This window comes from Perognathus longimembris, chromosome 23 (genome assembly GCF_023159225.1).
Source record: "Perognathus longimembris pacificus isolate PPM17 chromosome 23, ASM2315922v1, whole genome shotgun sequence".
Lineage (NCBI taxonomy): Eukaryota > Metazoa > Chordata > Mammalia > Rodentia > Heteromyidae > Perognathus > Perognathus longimembris.
Genome location: NC_063183.1, coordinates 17047794 through 17069208, shown reverse-complemented (window position 1 = coordinate 17069208; position 21415 = coordinate 17047794). Strand labels below are relative to the sequence as shown.

Here is a 21415-nt window from a genome sequence, read left to right as displayed (position 1 = left end):
ATTGTTTCTATTTTATGTTTCTTTAATGTCTATGAACTATTTTTTGTTGCCTTTGCCCATTATTCTGTTGAGTTATTTGTCTTTTTCTAATTGATTTAAGAGTTTCCAAAAATAGAAAATTGACTCTTTGTCTTACATGGTATAAATATTATTCAGTTTTATTCTCCTCAGCTTGTTTTGGTGTTTCTATTATCTTTTTTCCCCATAAAGCTTAAAAGTTCTTATGTAGGCAAGCTCACTATATTTTCCTTTATGAATTGTTGGTTTGTCATATTTAAAAAAGATCTTTTGGGTAGGTGCTGTGGCTCACACATGTGATCCTAACTACTCAAGAGACTGAGATCTGAGGGTTATGATTTGAAGCTGGCCTGGACAGGAAAGTCAGAGAGATTCTTATTGCTAGGTAACCACCAAAAAGCCAGAAATGCTAGCGCACTAGCCTTAAGCAGGGACAGTGCTCAGGCTCTTGAGATCAAGCCCTATGATCAACACACACACACACACACACACACACACACACACACACACACACACACACACACACACACACACACACTCTCTCTCTCTCTCTCTCTCCTCTACCTTCTTGGATATGGGATAAACAAACAAAAAAAACCCCACCCCAATTCATGTGCATTCCTTTTCCTTCTTTCATATGTAGATACACACAATGGTTATGTGTTCAATAAATATATTTGTGGGTATCATAGTTTTTTTCCTAACATTTTTACTAGGAAATGCATGTATTTCATTGGAAATATCAGAAGGATTTTTTTTTCTTGTATCATTTTCAGTTTATTTTGATGAATGAAGACAGGTGGGGATCCAACTTTGTTTTTCAAGCAGATGTTGACTCCATGCCAGTTATTGAATAATTTGTCTTTTCCCAGATGTGAGAACATTTGAGATGAGACTAAATTCCATAGCCATAAAAAGTCCTGTATGTTGGCATGTGTGGGCTCCAACTATGCTATGAGGCCAGACTTACACAGTTTCATTAACAGATTAATGAGTACAACCACACATCTGGTGATAAAAATCAACCATGCCCATAAATGACTTGTAATGTTGGACAGTAAAATCTCACTGTGACTTGAAAGATACATTTTAAGTCTATCTAGACAAATGCTGACTTACACTTTTCCTTGACACTAGGACTTCATTATTCACATTTGTCAAACTATGCATCTGAATTTGGTTCAGAAACTATGGTTATAAGATAAATATTTACTTGTGTCTTCAAGTCAGGACTTATTTATATTCCTTTTTTTTTTCTTTTCTTTTTCTGTCTGTTGGTTGTAGGGTTTGACCTCAGGACCCAAGTTCTTTAGCTAGTAGTACTCTACTGCTTTAAGCCACAGCTTCACTTCCAGTTTCCTGGTGGGTAATTGGAGATAAGCGTCTCACATCCTTTCCTGCCTGGGCTGGCTTTGAACTGCCATCCTCAGATCTCTACCTTCTCAGTAGCTAGGATTAAAGATGTGAGCCACCAACATCTAGTTTATATTCCTTTCTTGTTGAATCCTTTCAGTTGTTATTAGAAGTTTTTGGGAGCTTTTTCATTTGAGTATAAATCTTTAAAGCAGCACATAGTATCTTGTTTTTCCCCCATCTAGTACTGGAGTTTGAACTCCCATCCTTCTGCTCGGTAGTCCGGCTCTTACCACTGGGTCTTGCCTCCAGCCTTTATTTTCTCTTGCCACTAGGCCAAACATTGTGTTTTTTTTGTTTTTTTTTTTTTGGCCAGTCCTGGGCCTTGGACTCAGGGCCTGAGCACTGTCCCTGGCTTCCTTTTGCTCAAGGCTAGCACTCTGCCACTTGAGCCACAGTGCCACTTCTGGCCGTTTTCTGTATATGTGGTGCTGGGGAATTGAACCCAGGGCCTCATGTATACGAGGCAAGCACTCTTGCCACTAGGCCATATCCCCAGCCCCCCAGCCTTTATTTTCTCCTGGTGTTTTCCTGATATCAGGGTCTCACTTTCTGCTTCAGTGCCTGTATGATGCTTTTCACCTGTTATATTACCTGGTAGCTGTGTTATCATGTCCATGTTTTTATTGAGAAGTGGTCTTTTTTCTGTCTAGGCTTGCTTGGAACTTCCATTCCCCATAATCTCAGCCTCTCAAAGAGCTAGGATTATAAGTACAAGCCACTGGCACCTGACTCATCATTTCTTCTTTTAAAATTGAGCATAAATTTTCTTTTGAAAGAAAATTGCAGTGGCTTAAGATTTAAGTTTTCAGAGTGTAGAAAATGATTCTGGTTATTGGAATGATGCTTATAGGAGAAATTTCATGCCTAAATAGCAGAGACAAGTTCAGTAACAATAGTTTGGTGTGAGCCCTTTTTGCTTCAGATAAAATTTCAAGTCCTAAGATATTTGGAAAAAATAAACTTCATTTTCTTGAACTGATGAACATGTAAATTGATGAACTATTTTAAATAAATTAGATTGTAATTCACAGTAAATCTATATTTAATCTAAAAATTATATAGCAGTTAATTTTGAGCTGGGTGCTTGTAATCCTAGCTTATTAGACAGCTGAGGGGCTGGGAAGTTGGCTTAGCAGTTTGCCTAGCATGCATAAAGCCGTGGGTTCAATTCTTCAGCACCACATAAACAGAAAGAGCTGAAAGTGGCGCTGTGGCTCAAGTGGTAGAGTGCTAGCCTTGAGCAAATTAAAAAAAAAAGCTAGGGACAATGCTCAGGCCCTGAGTCTAAGCCTCAGGACTGGGGAAAAAAGAAAAAAAAGAAGGCTGAGATCTGGGGATCACAGTTCCAAGCCAGCATGGGCAGAAAAATCTCCAGTTAATCAGCGAAAATCACAGAACTAGAAGTGTACCTCAAATAATAGAGCTGGGAGCAGAAAAAGCTGAGCAAGTTGAGGCCCAACACTTACAAAGTTAATTATAAATCCTGGGATTTGAAGCAGTCTGAACAGAGGTATTATTTATTGAAATTTTGATCTGAATATCATTGGTGTAAAAAATCCCAACTGTTTTTCGTCTTATAAGTGGAGTAATTTCTTATTATTAGTAGTCTTGCTAATTTGTATAAAAATCAAGAGCTTTTTAACCAAGTAGTAGAATAGTTTCTGGAGGTCAGAGCTATTCACTTTTGCATCCCTAGAAGTCCTGCCACAACACTTGCCACATAATAGGCTCCATGTTCTTCTAAGGATGCTGAAGAAATGAAGTTCTAAGAACAAGCCTTCTATATCCTACTCATCAGCAATCCCAGTCAACTCTACTTTAAAAATAGGTCTAGCATCCGATGACTCCCCCAAATTTCAACTTGGCTAAGACGTGGTAGGGCCGACATACCTGGAGGATCACTTGAATCCAGGAGTTTAAGGCCAATCTGGGCAACCCAGACTCCTTCTCTTAAAACAAAACAAAGCACCTAAAACATTGCTGGGTGCCAGTGGCTCATGCCTGTAATCCTAGCTACTTGGGAAGCTGAGATGTGAGGATTGCAGTTCAAAGCCAGCCTGGGCTGAAAAATCCTTAGACTCTCCAATTAATCAGCAAAGAGCTAGAAGTGGAGATGTGGCTCAAGTTGTAGATTGCCAGCCTTAAGTGAAAAAGCTAAAGGAGAGTGTCAGGCCCTAAATTCAATCTTTAATACCAGCACAAAAACAAAACAGAACAAAACAAAAAAATAAAATGTTCTCTTACCTGGAATAGGATGGCGGCTTCCTAACTACTTACCTTTTTCTACCTTTGTCTTGGTAGAGTCTTTCCACAGAGCAGCCATAGTGATCTTCTTAGATGTTAAGTGCGTTTGAGATACTTAAAGCTCCAGTGACCTCTATTTCACTCCGGAGTAAAAGCCAAATCCTTAACATGCCCAGATCTCTTATGATTTCAAATCTGCCCCAACCTTAGCCCATGGTTACTTCTATGAGTTTGTCTGTTTATCTCCCTACCTCTTGTTCTGTTCTACTGCTTTGGCGCCCTCTCGATTTTTAGAACACACTAGCGTTGTTATTTACTTATTAGCTGTCCTTTTGCTCAGAACATTCTTTCCCTGAGACCTGCAAGGCCCATTTTCTCACCTCCTTCATTCAGTGTGAGCTCTGTGAGCAGCTTCAGTCAGTGTTGGTTGGGGTTTTCTTTTTCACTATTACTACTTTGATAACCTGTCACACAGTAGGCACTTTTTATCAGTAGGAAAAAAAAATGAAACAAAGGAACAGGCTGTATTCGAAGGAAGAGGGCTTGGAGCTATGTGTGGCTATAGAACCTATCCTGCCCAGATCAGAATCCACCCCCAGAGGAAGCTCTAAACTTGACATCCGTTTTGTAATTTCCTGTTTATATCTTTCTGAGCTCTACATTTAAGTTTTCATTTCTTTCCTCTTGCCTGGGTAAAATGCCTTTGCTGTAGTTTTAATTGATTTCCACCTGGCACAGAAGGAGTGTGACAAATGACATATAATATATTGCCTTAAGTTTCCGTTGCTTGATGTAGGAGTTGATTGCTTTTCCCAAAAGACCTCCGGAGTGCCTGGCATGCTGTAGGTGCTTTCTGCTGAGGCCGCCAGCGTCTGCTATGTATGTGCTGGGCCATTCTGACCACCCCTACCTGAGGCTGCCATTCCTCTATCGGACCTTTCAGTTCCTCTTCTAGGTTTCTCTTTTGCATTGCATGTTGCTTCAAATAAAACCGTTCACAACATATGGCTTGCTGTGATTCTCTTTTCCCAAACTCTGCCATTTTGTATATTTGTGACACACTGAAGATTCTGTGAAGATTGCTTCATAATATTTGTTTACCATCTGCTGCACTCTATTTGGTATCTTGCTAGGATTTTTCCCTCCATTTTAAGTGACATTAACAAAATCCAGCCAGTACATAGACTTTCTGGTTCTACTTTTGCTTCCCTAATGTGCTGGAAAATCATATTACGGTGCTCCAGGCAACTAGAGAAGCCTGGAGTTCTCATTGTGAACCATTGTGTCACATCTAGCCCCCACTCTTCTTGGTTATATCCAGTAATGCTTTTTTGGTCAGATGGCAAAGAACTCCATGTATAAGACAAAGTTCAAATTATTTTTCTACTTTATGCTTAGTACTGTTACTTTCTGGTGTTCTTTGCTGACATATTTATGCCTTTGAAAGTCTTTGGGCAGTTTTAGTAAATTTTAAGGATTTATTGTTCCAGCTAGTGTAATTGTTTTAATAGCTAACCCAGTTTGCAAGGTGAATAGCAGAGTGTTTGCTAGATGGATTGTTAGTCTGTGTCTTTTTGTTTAGCATGCTATTTTAGGTGACAGTCACATTGAATTGCTTGGTATATATTCTGTTTTCTTACCCTTCATCATTTGTCATTACTGTCACTTGACTTTCTCAGGTTAAATGTGAGAGTGAAGGGTTTGGACTTGGGCTGCTATCAGGCAGTCAGAGACAGGTTAGATTTTGCCTTTTTGATCAGAACCCCTAAGTCTTCTCATGGCTTTTGTATTTTTTTCCAACTTCTCTTTGACAAGAGCAGGAGTTTTATTCTTTTTTGTTTTTCCAGTCCTGGGGCTTGAACTCAGGGCCTGGGTGCTGTCCCTGAGCTTCATTTGCTCAAGGCTAGCACTACCATGTGAGCCACAGCACCACTTCTGACTTTTTCTGTGTATGTGGTGCTAAGGAATTGAACCTGGGGCTTCATGCATGCTAGGCAAGCACTCTACCACTAAGCCACATTCCCAGCCCAGGAGTTTTATACTTTATTAAAGCAACAGATATTGAAGAGTGAAAGGCAGTCCCCCAAGAGAATGAAGACCTACATAAAATTGAATCTTCTATTAATCTCTAAGAGCTATTAGTTTCCATGCATGCCATGCAAGCCAGGTTTTATCTCTAAGCTTTATTGGAATGCTTCTTTCATCTTCTGTCAAATCTTCCATTGGAGCCAACCTGTTACAGTGGGACAGCGCCAGCACTTGGGCACTAGGTCACCACTTAAGTTTTTCTGTTTGTTTAAAGCAGTGTTTTGGTAAGGTGCCATAGCTGCTTTTTCTGGAATTGCTCTGTAAGGAATAACTGCCAGCTGACTTCTTTTGGGTTCCAACTGCCCCCCCCCCCCCACCTCCAGAAAAAGATCCCTCACAGAAGCCTAGAATTCTAGAATATTTTTTGTCAAGTTTTCTTAGTTACTTGAGGCTGGCTCTCAGAAGTGTGTGTGTGTGTGTGTGTGTGTGTGTGTGTGTGTGTGTGTGTGTGTGTGTGTCTGTCTGTCTGTCTGTGTCTCACTTTTTCTATCTCATTCTTTCCATCTCCTTTTCTCCCTTCTTTTTCTCATGTCTTGATATTTATGGAGTATATACCCTCTCTTTAGAATTACAGAAAAACATTTTACTGATCCCTAAGCTTTACCCCATCTATGCCAATGGTTCCTTATTGAGGTATTGTGTTCAATGAAATTTGAACAGAAGCATCAACTGCTTAACCAGCTCTGGTGCAGAAATGAGATTTACAAAACATCTACTTTGTTTGTCCAGGCTGGAACAGAATTTGAACTGGTATTAAAGCAAAAATACAAAGCACTTTAATGTGTGGTAGTATGTAACATTATTTTGTACCTTTTTTTCTTGTCTTCTGTTTTTTGTTGTTTTTTTTGCCAGTCCTGGGCCTTGGACTCAGGGCCTGAGCACTGTCCCTGGCTTCCTTTTGCTCAAGGCTAGCACTCTACCACTTGAGCCACAGCCCTGCTTCTGACTTTTTCTGTTTATGTGGTGCTGAGGAATCGAACCCAGGGCTTCATGCATGCTAGGCAAGCACTCTACTGCTAAGCCACATTCTGGCCCCTGTCTTATGCATTTTTGAGAAAACTTTCACCTTAATCCTGAATTTGTTAGTTTCTAGAACCTTTACAGGAAATCCTTTCACCTGTCTTTATAACTAGAATGGCTTTTTCCTTCTAATATGGCCCTGGAGGAGTGAGGCAGGATCCAGAAATGAATGCTTTAGGAAGACAGCCTGTGGAAAGCTGTGGGCTGGTTACTGATTGTGGTCTAAGGAGTACTGTTTTTCTCGTATTTTCAGATTGCTACTGGCTAGTGAGGGGGAAAAGTAGTATAGCAGTTTTCTTGGCTTCAGGCTAATTGAGAGGGGAAAAAAAAGTGCACAAACTGCCTCCTGGGGTCCCCATGGCCTGGTTACCAAGCTAGGGGACATTCTCAGAACTGGACTGGAGGGCAGGCCTGCTGATATGTGGTAGAGGAATGTCTATGTGTTGAACTGACTCTCCCTATATCCTGTGAGTGTTTCATGCCTACTTATTCCTTCCGGAGGAGAGATACTTCATTCACTGGGCTGAGATCACCATAGGGCCAGCACTTGGTCAGATCAGCAATTATGTGCCTAAGAGTAAACAAAAAATAATAGTGAGTGCCCCATAATGGAGGCATTCTGCAGAGAGCTGGCCCTTTCCAAATTTTTTACTTTTTTTGTTTCTGGCTGACTTTGAGAACTTCTAAGATTTTTTTTTTTTTTTGCATTTTTCTTTCAGCTATGTGTTTAGAGTCTGCCACATAGATAATCAAATACTGTTATTCTTGACAAATCTTTATCTTTAGAAGGGTGAAACAGTCAACTACGTATGTAGAAATAGCCAGAAGTCATTTTGACTCCAGACTTGCAGTTGGTGTGGGTAGGTGATCAGGCCAGCAATTCCATGTGGCTTAAAAAAGGGACTTGATATTTTCATGTGATCTGTCTTCCTATTCTTAAAGTAGTTTTGGAAGGAATATTTTAAAACTACTTGGATTAAGAGAATCATTTAAATAGGTACATTGTTTCTAGATGTGGCTTTCTTGGTGTGATACTTAATTCAAGTATGAGTGTTCTGGTTTTTGCACTTGTAAAGCTTTTTTTTTAAAATCAAGTCTTAAGACTATAAAGTTACTTAAAAACAGTATAAACAATAGTTTTAGTAAAAGGAAACTGTTTGGAAAGAGTGCTGAGAAATAGGTAGAATGGTAGATGGGGAGATTCCTGTTAGAATTGCACTAGGCCTTAGGGTCTTCCATCAAGGCTTCTCAGTCTATAAAATTTTTGCTTAGAATCATGATGATGATGATGATGGTGGTGGTGGTGTCCACATCTTTATATTGTGGGTGATTCTTAAGGCATTCTTAACATATGAAGCACAAATACTATTGCCTTGTATGTAGTTGTGTTCAGTACACACTAGCCATTGTCGTCATGTTGCACTGATATGCCTTGCTTAGGAGAGAGGAAAATTGTAGAAATAGAGAGGAGTTAGGGTTCTGGCTGAAAGTAAAACATTACTGAAACCAAGTCAGAAAAAGGCATAATTTATTTCTGACTTCCTGGCCAACACACCAGAAAGTTTAGGGCAGCCAACAATCTTGTCCTCTTGTCTGATGAGAGAAAAATTCAGACAAGATATGAACATAAGTAAAGATGAAAGAAAAGTTTATTAGGTGGGAAGTAACAGAGGATGTGGTATAGACATGCCACAAGATGATGGCAGTTCAGCCTGTGTCTGCCATCTTGGGCTGTCATAGCTATCTTCCTCATTACAGAAGTTAGTCTTGTATTAAATAGTGAGAACTTGATAGGTTATATCTGATTGTTGGGTCTCCTTTCTATTTCCTGTGAGGTTGTGAGCCCAGAGGTTCTACCCTTATTTCCTAATTATTTTGTCTTTCTTACTTATTCTTTTGTAGATCCCTTTCCCCATTTCATTGTGAGACAGGTTTTGGTTTATTAGCTTATCCTGCCATTTGCAAGCTGTGTAGGCCAGCTTTGGCTGCTTTTCTGTATTACAGAGTTATCTGTATTAATAGTAGGAGGAGACTAGCCTCTTTTCAGTTTTTAAAACTCCCCAACAAGTCTGTTTTGTCACACTCTAGTTCTCTTTAACCAGATACAGGACATGAATGACATTAGCAGTATTTTGGTCCATAAAGAAAAAAGAAAGTTTAGCTCTTTCTTGAGATTCTGGTCACACACATTCTAGACCAAAAATCACTATAAACAGTCAGGAGCTGGTGGCTTACATCTGTAATCCTAGTTATCCAGGCAGCTGATGTCTGGGGATCAAGGTTAGAAGCCAGCCCAGACAGACAAACCCAAAAGATTCCCATTTCTTGTTAACCACCAAAAGGCAGAAGTGGAGCTGTGGCTCCAGTGGTAGAGCGCATGCCCAGAGTATAAAAGCTCAGGGACAGTGCCTAGGTCCTGAACTCAAGTCCTAGGATTGGTATAGGAAACAGAGCAAAACAATAAATTACTAATCCCAACAGACTCCCCAAAATAGGGTGTTGAGAGTTTAGATATCAAGTTGTGAAAAACAGGTTCATACACAGTATGGTTTTTGTACGTAAAAAATGCAAATTTCACCACTGTGTCATACTTCTTTTAAAAACAGATGAGGATGAAGATGGGGATAGAATTACAGTAAGAAGTGATGAAGAAATGAAGGCTATGCTGTCATATGTAAGTACTTTACAAATGAGGACTATTTTCAGATGGTAATGTAATTGAGGATGCTGTTTCTTGGGCACGGATAAGGTATATAAGCAAATCACACTTGCTGTACCATTTCTGTATGTAACAGATAAGGTTTTCAAAAATTCTTTTTGTGAAAGTTAAGGGCATTCTTTCTAAAAGACACTTAGTGATCATATCATGAACATTAAGAATAATGCATCTTAATGACTTTTGCATTAGGTATGGTGCAGACTAAATGGACTATCAATTTCCTGTATTTTTTATGCAGTACTTAAAGTAACGGCTCATTAAAAATGAACCCCTGGGCTCTAAAAAATTTTTCAAAATCTACTTTTGACTGGAGATCTCTTTCACCCTTCCAGACTATAGCAATAATGTAGCTGCAGGCATAATATGGGTACAGGATTTAAAGATGTGCTCTGTTATTTTATGCACTGTTGGTCCTCCTGCCCACACCTTGAATGAACAACAAGGCTACTTACTGAATCAAAGTGATTTGAATATATCCTGGAACTTTTCTTTTGTATTCCAAATTTCAGTGAAAATTTACATTAATGTGTCTGGAACTGAAATAAAAAAAGGAAGCAATACATTTCTAGAAGTTCAATATTACTTGAAAAATTAATGGTAATGAAGAGAGACACAGCTTCCCTAAGCCCTAATATTAGCGTTCCTTTCAAGTTTTCTTTTTACTTTATAAAACATTTTGTAATCTGTTTATAAAACCTTTTCTAATGGTCTGGTAGAAAGAACATTGGAGTAGAAGTAGGAGACCTTATCTTTGCTCTGGTTTCCTGGCCTTAGGCAAATCACTTAACCTTTCAAGTCTGAAGTTCCCTCATCTATCAATTGTGGGTAATAATACTTGTCCTTTCTGGGCACTGGGTCATTGTAATGATCAAATAGGATAATAGATGTGAAAGCCTTCTCTGAAAAGTTAAATGTCCTATTCGAATGCAAAGTGATATTTTTGTAGAAATGATGGAATGGGCCTTTGCTTTTCCTGGAGATTAGAATTGTAGCCCACCATTAGGTTGTATGTTTTTGATTGACTTCAACTTCAACCAGGATCTTGTTTCATTGTAATGGAAACTGTAAACTATCTGTGTGGGTTTCCGCCAATAGTTTTAATTTAGGGTAGGAGGAAAGAGAACAAGAAGGATGGCATGATTAACAGAGCGTTGCATTCCAACCAACACAGAGTAGGAAAAGTCAATTTCCCATTGACTTTCCATTAACTGATGTGGGAGTCTTTGTGCACTGAGAATTTAGAGCTGAGCTCATCAGTACTTGAAAGGCAGAGTAGGATTGTCTTTGGAAAGGTCTAGCACTGGTATTGATGGATTGGCTAGCTCTCTTGAGAATGGGCCATGCTTATGTTTAGAAAACATGCACACAGATGGGTTCTAGTGTTGTCACATAAGTCCATGGCACAGACCTGACAGCAATGTACTTTCATGTATATTCAGCATACCCACACATAAAAGATGTGCACTTTTCAGAAAGTTATAAAGTGTGCTTTTGGAGTAACAGTACTGAATATGAACAAATTGATGATAATAATTTCCATTTCTGAGTAGATGGTGTGTCACTAAAGCCTGAGGTATTTTCTTTTCCTTATGCCTTTAATACCCACTCTGAGATAGGTATTACTACTCTTGTTTTCAAATGAAGAAGGTAAGGTTAAGAGACCTGACATACCCAGTCCTAGAGCTGGTTTGGAAATACAGAATTTATGTCTGCCTCTCTTACTCTTCCAAAGCCTGTGTTCTTTCATTGTTTCTACTTATAGCTTGCTTATTCACCTCTTTGCACACTCCTAACTGGAAACTTTTTATGTTCTTACCATAATTAAACTTGGAATGACTTGCATTTATATAATAGTTATGATAATCTGTAGCATGTATTCCTTACAATTTTGGTTTTCCCAAGTACAGTATTTTTGTTGTGGAAAAATATTAGACATTGCATAACCCTAAACCACATGTCTTAAACTTCAAAAGATCTCAAGATTTCTTAAGAGGTGATTTTCATCTGAAAAGACATTATCTGGCTCACACAATCAAATGTTTAGATTTCATTTGTGAATCAGTTCTTCATTTTTAGACTGGAGGATAGATATGAGCAGGGCAACTTTTAATTTTGCCATGTAGACACATTGAGAAAATAAGTAAATTAATGAAGTGTTTGTTGCCTATATTTATTAACAAAGAAAAATAGTGATAGTAACTTAAAAAATAAAACACTAGGCAGGGCATGATCTCAAAACAAGATAACCATTTCTTTAAAGGACTAGTTTTATATAAAACTTAAGACATTATTTTATTGTATTTTCTTACTTTGCTGTAGATGGATTAGGGCTTTTCTTTTTTAGTGGATTGACTCTGGATTGTTTGATTGGGTGCATTTTTTTTTCTCATTAATTCACCATCAAAATTTTATAGATGGGAACCCAATTTCTCTCCCTTAAGGTAGAGCTGTGCTTTTCTTATACTGAGTATTTTTGGCAAGATATTTTGGAGTACAAATGAAACTATCTTGAGACAGAAGGTAAATTTTAAGTCATTTACAACTTAAATGGATTTCCTTTTTCTTCTCTTTGTTTTTTGTATGCCATTACAATACCTTTTGTTTAGTAGACTCTCAGTAGGCATTTAAAAAGTAAACAGCAGTTCACAAAAAGCACAGGCAGCTGTCACTTGATCTGTCTTTGGCTTTTATAGCTGGAAATTCTTTGGGGGCCCAATTTTGTCATAGAGAACCAATGGATCTAATTTTACAACAATTTTTGGTTGATAGACCTCATGATTGGTGGCCTATTACTCATTGGCATTGCTCTTTATTTTGTGAGGTTTATTTGACTTTGAAAAAGTTTTGATTCCAGGATTTGATATAGTTGAGGGAAAATACTGATAGAGGGCCACATTTTGATTATAAAAACAAGATAAAACAGCTTAGATTCATGAGGAATTCAATGCATTTGAAGTCACTCTTAAACTTTTTTTTTTTTTTTGCCAGTTCTGGGGCTTGAACTCAGGGCCTGAGCACTGTCCCTGGCTTCTTTTTGCTCAAGGCTAGCAGCACTCTACCACTTGAGCCATAGCACCCCTTCTGGCTTTTTCTATATACATGGTGCTGAAGTATTGAACCCAGGGCTTCATGTATACGAGGCAAGTATTCTACCACGGCCATATTCCCAGCCCGTTGAAGTCACTCTTAAGTTTTTAAAAAGCATTATAGGGACAAGCCAAAATATTTTTACCATTAGTCCTTTGATAATTCTTTCCATTTGATTTAGTTAAGAACTAAACCTCCTAGATAAGGCTGTATAAAAGTTAAAAAATGCAACATCAGAGTGGAAACATAGAAATACTTGTTTTTTCCATGGTTGCAAGCATTTTCTGTTGGCTTTGGGCCAACACAAGTGTAAGTTTTTAATCAGTAATTTAAACAGATTTTTGTGTTAGACCTGAAAATGTTGCCTTTTTAATTGAAAACTTATCAATTATTTAAATGTCTAACTGCCTGAGGCTGTTAATTTTATGCATTCTATAATAATGGGATACAGTGGGTTTTGATACATGTGACACAGAGACTATCACATTATGGTAAGGATTTGTCATGAAATAGACTATTGTGTGCTGTTAAGTAATAACCAACATATTAAACCAAAGTCTGTTGTCACACATTAGCACCATTTTATGTAAGTTACTTAGAAGTTGTGTTCTTTTCTTCATTCAATATATTTTTAAGAGATAACGAGAAGAAAACAAAGCTATAATAAATTGTGTTTTAAGAAAATGTAAAGTAATTTGGTCTCCAAGGAGATATTTAATGTATTGAAGGAATTCAGCAGCCAAGTGTTATTACAGCACCATTGTGATAGCTCTCTGTGTTTGTTATGAGTTTGTGTTAATCAACAATCTGTTTTTATAGCATACTTTCTGGTAAGTTATGTTGTAAGACTATTCCACTTCTGGGATCATGGCTTTTCCTCTGACACTATTGCATCTTTTTAATTCCTCCATAAAGTATTTTTTAATTAGAATTTGAAATGCTTTATTAGGAAAAAATAACACACAACTTACATATTCTGATAACTAAATACCTGATCATTGCTAGTTATTTAAAGAACCTTGTTAAATATTTCCTTAATGTAGTTGAAAATGGTATGTGTGTATGTATGTGTGTGTTCTTGTTTCTGCTTTTGTTCTAGAAAGATAGATGATAGTATGCTGCATTTCTCCTTCCATCTTCCCTATTTGTTGTCTGGTGGGGCTGTTGAGATTTGTAGGTAGGGGTTATATTAGTGATGATCTTTCATTGAGGAACTCAGTGGTACGTTGCACCAGTATTGGCACTTGAATTCAGGGCCTGGGTGCTATCCCAGCTTTTTGTTGAGCCACAGCTTCACTTTCTCAAGGACTTTCCTGCCCATATTGACTTTGAACCACTATTCTCAGATCTCAGCCACCTGAATAGCTAGGATTACAAAGATGAGCCACCAGTGCTCAGCTATGTTGTGCTTTTTAAGTGGATTCCTATTTGTTTCCTTTGTCTAGTAGAGAGGATTTCTTATACCTGATTCTCAGTACTGAGAGGCTTGTATGAGTGGAACATAGTATTAAAAGAAGAATAATCTTTTTCATTTTGCTCTTTCTCTCCCTTTGTACTATCTTCCCACATTTCTAAAAGAGTATGGAATGAGTTTTACTGTAATGCTTCCCATTATCACAGAGACCTTGTGTTTTAATGCAGTGTAAGTATTCCCCTTGGTATACTTGACCATAGTGTACCTTGTTAGACATTAGGCACCGTGAGGGAAAAGTACTTTCTGACCTCTAGAACACCCTGTAAATTTGACTGTGATTAGCTTTATCCTAGCATGCATAACTTGCAGATAGCCTCTAAAAGTCAGTTACTCCCGTTCGAAGAGAACCTTAGAGGTCTTGCCTACCTCTTTCATTTTACATTAAACCCAAGTGAGACTGTATTCATAGATGAGTTGGAAGTCACATGGCTAATTAATGGGAAGGCCTACTCCAGGCTACCAATCTACTCCTGCCTGTTTTGTTTTTTTCAATACTGAAGTTTGAACTCAAAGCCTATGTATGTATGCTAGGCAGTCACTCTGTCACTTGAGCCATATCCTCAGTCCTTTTTTACTTTAGTTTACTTTTCAGATGGGATCTCACATTTGTCCAGGACAGCCTCTGATCATCTTCCTACCACTTCTTCCCAGGTAGCTGAGATTATAGATCTATACCACCATACCTAGCTTGTTCTGTGAATTGAGTTCTCATTAAATGTTAGTTTTATTTGGCCTGAGTTGGCCTTAAAGAGGGCAATCTTCCACTCTTTATTTCCCAGATAGCTAGGTTTATGGGCTTGCTACTTTTTTCTTTAATTATAAAAAATAATGCTTTTCACTAGAATGCTGGTGTACCAGAGCTTAAATAGTAATGTTAAAAAATATACACTATAGGCTTCTAAAGTTTAAAAAAAAATTGACTTAGATTTATTTCAAAGTGTATTACCTGTTTAGGAGTTGAATATTTAACAACCCTGGGTCTTTGCTAACAGAGTCTTAGCCTTTCTTTCCTTTTCTTTTGGTATTGGTCCTGAGGGTTAAACTTAGGGTGTAGGCACTGTCCTTGAGCTTTTTTCCACTCAGGCCTGTTGCTTTACCATGTGAGCCACAGCTCCATTTCTGGCTTTTTTTAGTAGTTAATTGGAGATAAGAGTCTCATGGACTTTCTTGCTCAGGCTGGCTTCTGTCTGTAATCCTTAGATTTCAGTCTCTTGTTTGGATTACAGCCACAAGCACCCAGCAGTAAGTCTTTTTTAAAGAACATTTTCTACACGTGCTTTTAAATATGCCCCATATTAAATAGGCTCATATTTGAACTTTGACTTTATAGGGGGGAAAAGCATCTCAGCCTTCATTGAGTGTTAGTCTAGCTCACTTCCTGCAATTCATCTAGGCAACAGATAATATACACTGTATTGTTGAAAAGAATAAGAAAGGAAAACGAAAGAAAACAATTTATTTTGGAAATCATTCACTTAATTATTCAAGTAATAACCCTAAGTCATTAATAAAGTCATAGCTAAATTTTCACTTTGTTTTTCTAGTCAAATTGAAAAAATAATTTTCAGAGGGAGTTATTTTAACTTCTATATTGTTTGGGACATTTTCTGTATGTGTGTGCTGTTACTGGTGCTTGAACACAGGGCCTCATGCTCTCATTTGGCTTTTTTTCTGGCTCTCTACCATTTGAGCCATATCTTTACCTCTGGCTTTTTGCTGATTACTTGGAGATAGTTCCCCCCCCCCCCCCCGCCCCACACACATTGCCCCTCTCTCCTCCCTCTCTCTCTTTCTCCCCTTCCCTGCCTCCCTCTCTCTCTCCTTCCCCCTTCCCCTTTGTTTTCTCTTCCTTTCCTTCCTCTCTTCTGTGTGTGTGTGCATGTGTGTGCGTGTGTGTGCGCGTGTGCGCACACGCCCTACCCAGTACTGAGATTTGAATGAAGGGTCTTATATTTTCCACTCAAGGCCAGCACTCTACAACTTGAGCCACAGCCCCATTTCTGGCTTTTTGGTGGTTTAAGATAAGAATTTCACAGACTTTCCTGCCCAGGCTGGCTTTGAACTACAATCCTCTGATCCGTCTCCCAAGTGGCTTGGATTACAGGCATTAGGCACCAGCATTCACCAGTTGTTTGGGACATTTTTATGCTAAGGAATGATGATGAAAAATGTAGTGCCTTATTTAGCTCCTGTTGTTAAAATATATTAAGGCCATGTTTGATAGCAAAGGGGAAATCTCAAATTTGTATCAACAATGGATTTATTATGCAGTTTTTGGAAACAGAGGGAAAATATCAGCAGACCCCAACCTCAATGGCACCAGGAACCTCTGGGGACTGCTGCAGCCGGCGTTTTGAGTCACCAGTATTTTCTCATTGATGTGGGTGGCTCTGCTCCCAGTACAGCTCCATCTCTGTGGATGGTTCAGGGTAGTTTATACACAAGAGAATTTCCTATTTGGCTTACTCTCTGCCTGGCCCAATGATCCCATTTTATTTAATTGTCAGGTTTAAGTAAGTAGTTTAAACTTCTGCTTTAGAAAGACAGCAGAATTACTACAGCCTATAAGTCAGATCAAAGGTCAGTGAGGACACCACCATGGCAAATGTTGGTGAGGACTCTACAACTAAAGAGGACCCCATAGGTTTTAGATCAATTGCTGCATATAAATTTGAACTCCTGCTGCCAGTGTACATTACCTTCAGAGTAGCCAAATTGAATTTCATCTGCTATTGACTGCCTAAACTTGTTTGAGGACCATCTGGAGCTTCCTAAAGTCCTTTATGGTTTTACTATCCAAAGCAAATAGTGCCATCATTAAACTTAGCCATCTTGTTGTCATTTTCACTTCCAGATCATTAATAAATACATCTCTCCCATAGCATTAGCCTGTAAACAGGCCCCAGAGTTGCTCCCTACTGACCTTTTCACTGGGAGATGCTCAGTGAGTTTTCCCTCTCATCATCTGATCAGTCTAGGACCACATGGGGCCCTTGGTCTGGAGTCATGTTAAGGAAGAGCTTGTGTACTTGGGATTGGCCTCAAGGCAGGGCCTTGAGTTATGAGGGAGCTGGGGACCTGAAGCCAGGTATGGAAGGGCAACTAGTAATTAGTATACAAAATCGTCTGACTCTATATATTATTGTTGACTACTGTGGCAATTCGGTGTTTTGGGAGAAGTGACTGTTAATGTGAAGCAATGTGAAATAGTTGAAGGGAAATATAAGTAAGGACGCATCTGGGTCCTGTGGTATGTTGTAGCCATTTGGCATAGTTCAGATGGGCAAGTGCTTCATGGGAAAACTGTACATAGTTGGATAGTTTATTGGTTATTGCTGTAGTTACAGACTGAGCTACATATAATAAGGTATGCCCTTGGTACTGGCCAAATAAGAATTTGAAGTTTTTGTCATTAGTAGAAAAAACCAGCCTGTGTTTTCCTTTGAGGTGAGATACCATACCATACTGAAGCTACTTTGTAGGGAAGTTAGGAACCTGGGCCAGGGATAGCAGTTGCTGTGTTTGTGTTGGTGCTTCCCTGGGCCTTCCTGAGGTCACTTGTGCCGCACCTGTGCTGTGCCAGCCAGGCACCATTCAGCTGTGGTTTCTGCTGGTTTTGGAGGCACAGTCCCTTTTGGAAATCTGAAGACAGCTGTTTACTCTTTTCCAAGAGCACTCACATAAGGCAGCGTTGCACACTTAACTTCAGGAGCTTCCAGGCTCTCCCATAGTCCTATGCCTCTGCTTGTTAGGCAAGGCGTGGCCTTGGATGAGCTTCTGGAAGAGAAACGTTTTTCATAATACCCTGTTTCTTTATTATTTATAACACTGTAGTGCTGGAGGGCCAAGGAGGGATACTGACCCAGCAGCCTATCAACCAAGCAGTTAATCCTGGCCGTCTTCTTGGTCCAAGCATTTCTTTGATCCTCTTTACTGGTTTCTGTGGCCCTATTGTTAAGTAGGACCATTTTCTCCTCCGTTACTCTGGCTTGGAGATGGGAGTTTTGTAGCACTATGCCCTTTTTAAGATTTGTTTCTAGCCCTTTATAGAAAGTTTTTATGTGCCACCTCATTTTGACCTTAAAACCTTTGTAAGGTGAGCAAGGCCAGTGTTTGCCCCATTTTTACAACAGAGGATATGGCGGCACAAAGAATGGCATGCCTTTCTCTAGGTCACACAGCTAGTAAATAGAAAGCAGGAGCCTGAAGTCACTCATCCATACAGCCAGTTTTCCGCAGCAAATGTGTTCTGGACAGGAGTGCTCTGGCCAAGCGCTGTGCTGGTGGTAACACAGTGAGAATATGGCTCCTCTTCTCCCTGGTCCTATCAGGAGAGGAGCAGGAAGGAAACTGAAATGAGGTTGAGGCCAGAAAAATAATTATTTCCAGACAGGGATGAGTGAGGCCATTTGCAGAAGTATTTGGTGCTCTGTGAGAGCAAGGGAGCACCCATGTGAGCTTTAGGGACAGGAGGCTTTCTCAAGAGGGTGGTGTTCCTGTGGAGTAAATAGGGAGAGGGCAATGGGAAGGGTCTTCTGGGCAGATGGAAAGGCTCAGAGGCAGAAGGAGTCAGGAGGGGGCTGCTTGTGATTCGGTCTGCACAGACAGTGGAGGTGGGAGGTAGAGAACAGCAGGCAGGTCATTGAGGGAGTGCAGGGGAAGGGGTGGGAGGGGAGTGACAGCACTGCACATTTCTCTGCAGGGCAACTTGGGGAGAGAGTTTCAAAGCATAGAAGCTACAGGTACTGTCTCATGTGAAAGACAGGCTGGGGAGAGGTTGGCAGGTTTGGGAAGTGGGAGGGTATCAGGTGACTGGATGTGTGGAGGAAAGAAGTAGAAGGGGTGAGGATCACTTTGGTATTTTTGGTTTGGCAATAGACATAACATTTAGTGGCATAGCCATTGCAGGCAGAAGACAGGGTTGGGGTTTGAGAGTGGTACAGTTGGATGGTGAGGGGGCAAGGCAGAGAATTCACTTTTTTGTACCTGTTGCATTGGAGGAGGAGGCCCTGGTCAACCAGGATATGTTGAGAATCTTAGGAGAGAAATCTGGGCTGGAAGTAAAGGTTTGTGATTCATCAGCTCCTAATTAGTCTCAATGACTCCTCTGGTAATTGAAACCTTTGAAGTGGTGGAAGTAACTTAAGGAGACTGTATAATGAGAGGACAGGGTTGGTAAGAACCACAGGGAGCTTTATCACTTAAGGAAGAGCTGGGCAAAGGGCCACACCCAGAGTCCCAGTGCAGTGGTTGGAGATGTTACTAGAGGTCCCTAGTACAAATGACTTCAGGAGTGATGAAGTTCTCCTCCAGCTCAGCTGTCTGCCCAGAAGCCTTGTTCACCTCAGTGTGAGAGGGATGAGAAATAGGGGCTCACCTGTCTTTTAACTCTTAAATAGGGAAGCTACAATTTACATTTTGAGTGCACAGGCCAGAATGGAAAGAGGATTTTGTTGTTGTTCACTGGTAAGCCATTTGCTTCATCTTTGTAGACATGTACAGAGCCTAACACACAGATATTCAGTGAGTGAGGGCTCTCTCTTTCTCTTTCCCTCTCTCTCTTTCTTGCCCTTCTTCCCCCCAGGGAACTTAGACCTTGTAAAATTAAACTGTGTTGTTTTGGAATTTAGGTTTTTTTTTTTTTATATGGCACATTTCCATGCAGGAAAAAAATTGAATTATTGATTGAATTGTGCTGTTAGAAGTAGGCTTATAATGAATAGGTTACTGGTTGATAAACTTGCAAACAGAACAAAGCCAAAAATTGTAGTTGTTACCCCCTGTTGAATCTGGCCTTCTGTTTCAAGTTAATTAGATTTTTGGACAACTGTGCTAAACTTTGTCACATCCTTATTAAAATTATTTAAGGATTTTGAAAAACATCTCAGAGGGACTCTGAAACTAATCAAGTCTGGTACTGGAGATTCCATTAACAATCCTAAACCTGATTAATCTTTTACCCAGTTACCTTATTGATTATTGCTGCAATTACTGCATGTAACAGATCCTGAAAAGAATAGCAGTGAGCCCCATATTTCATAACTACTGCTCATTTATTCAGTGTGAACACCTTTGCTATGTGTTTAATATGTAATTTTTGTTGTTGTTAAATGCTGTAGCACTTCTAAGCTACAAAGGATCATGCTAAATACGGTCTCAGTATTAGGAGATTTACCTTTTTTTCAAATAATGCTGCATTCCAGTTTACAAACTTCTCTTCATTGTTTCTATTCTCGCAGTTTAAGTTTTGGGCCTCAGAGTGTATATATATATAATAGGATGTTTTTCCCCCTCTAATTTATGGTAAATTAGTGTTCAATAAGATTAAATGACTTCCTGGCTCCGTAGGTTAATGAGAGGCAGACTTAGGATGCAAACCCATCTTAATAATTAATATTTATTAAATTCCTACTATGTGCAGAAATTTGTGGTAGGGATAAAATAATTTTTGATAGGAGTAAAATAAAAACCAAGACAGAATTACAGAACTTAAGCCAAAAGAGTTCTTACTGTTGATGATCATTTTTTTTTTCTGTCCAAGTCATGTTAAAGTATCTGTATATATAAGATGTAGAGGTTTAGGAATAGGTGAGGAGGCTCATACCTGTAGTTTGAGATACCCAGGAGGCAGAGATTGATAGAATTCTGATTTGAGGACGGTCTGTGCAAAAAGTGAATGACTCCATCTCAATTCACAAGCCGGTTGTGCTGGTACATGTATATGATCTCAGGTGTACAGGAGGCATAGGTAGGAAGATTGTGGCCTAAGGCAAAAATGAAAAACAAGGATTTTTTTTTTAATGTTCATGTTTATTTGTCTTTTGTTTTTGTCTAGTGACATCTCCTCTTTGTCATCATAGATTACTTTCTCACTATTTAGAACTGATTTGGAGATAATTCCCTTCTCTCCCCCCCCCCCCCAGGTTCTTCTGGGGCCTAAATTCAGAGCCTGGGCACTGTCTCTAAGCCTCTTTGTACTCAAGGCTAGTGCTCTACCACTTGAGCCACAGCTCACCACGTCCGAATTTTTCTGAGTAGTTTACTGAAGGTAAGAGTCTCACAGTCTGTCTGGGCTGGCTTTGAACTGCAATCCTCAGATCTCAGCCTCCTGCATAGCTAGGATTACAGGTGTGAGCTACTGATGCTTGAGAGAATTTCTTTCTTTTTTTTTTTTTGGCCAGTCCTGGGCCTTGGACTCAGGGCCTGAGCACTGTCCCTGGCTTCTTCCCGCTCAAGGCTAGCACTCTGCCACTTGAGCCCCAGCGCCGCTTCTGGCCGTTTTCTGTATATGTGGTGCTGGGGAATCGAACCTAGGGCCTCGTGTATCCGAGGCAGGCACTCTTGCCACT

The 21415-nt window shown here is 39.5% G+C and overlaps 1 protein-coding gene across 2 annotated transcripts in view; it reads left to right on the top strand.

The window, feature by feature from the left end:
• Positions 1–21415, top strand: part of Map2k5 (mitogen-activated protein kinase kinase 5) — a 251656-nt gene that overhangs the window by 10472 nt on the left and 219769 nt on the right. For both annotated transcript variants that reach the window (XM_048332406.1, XM_048332405.1), the window contains exon 3: positions 9393–9460. In XM_048332406.1, the coding sequence (XP_048188363.1) occupies positions 9393–9460 (68 nt within the window). The remainder of the gene's footprint in view (positions 1–9392; positions 9461–21415) is intronic.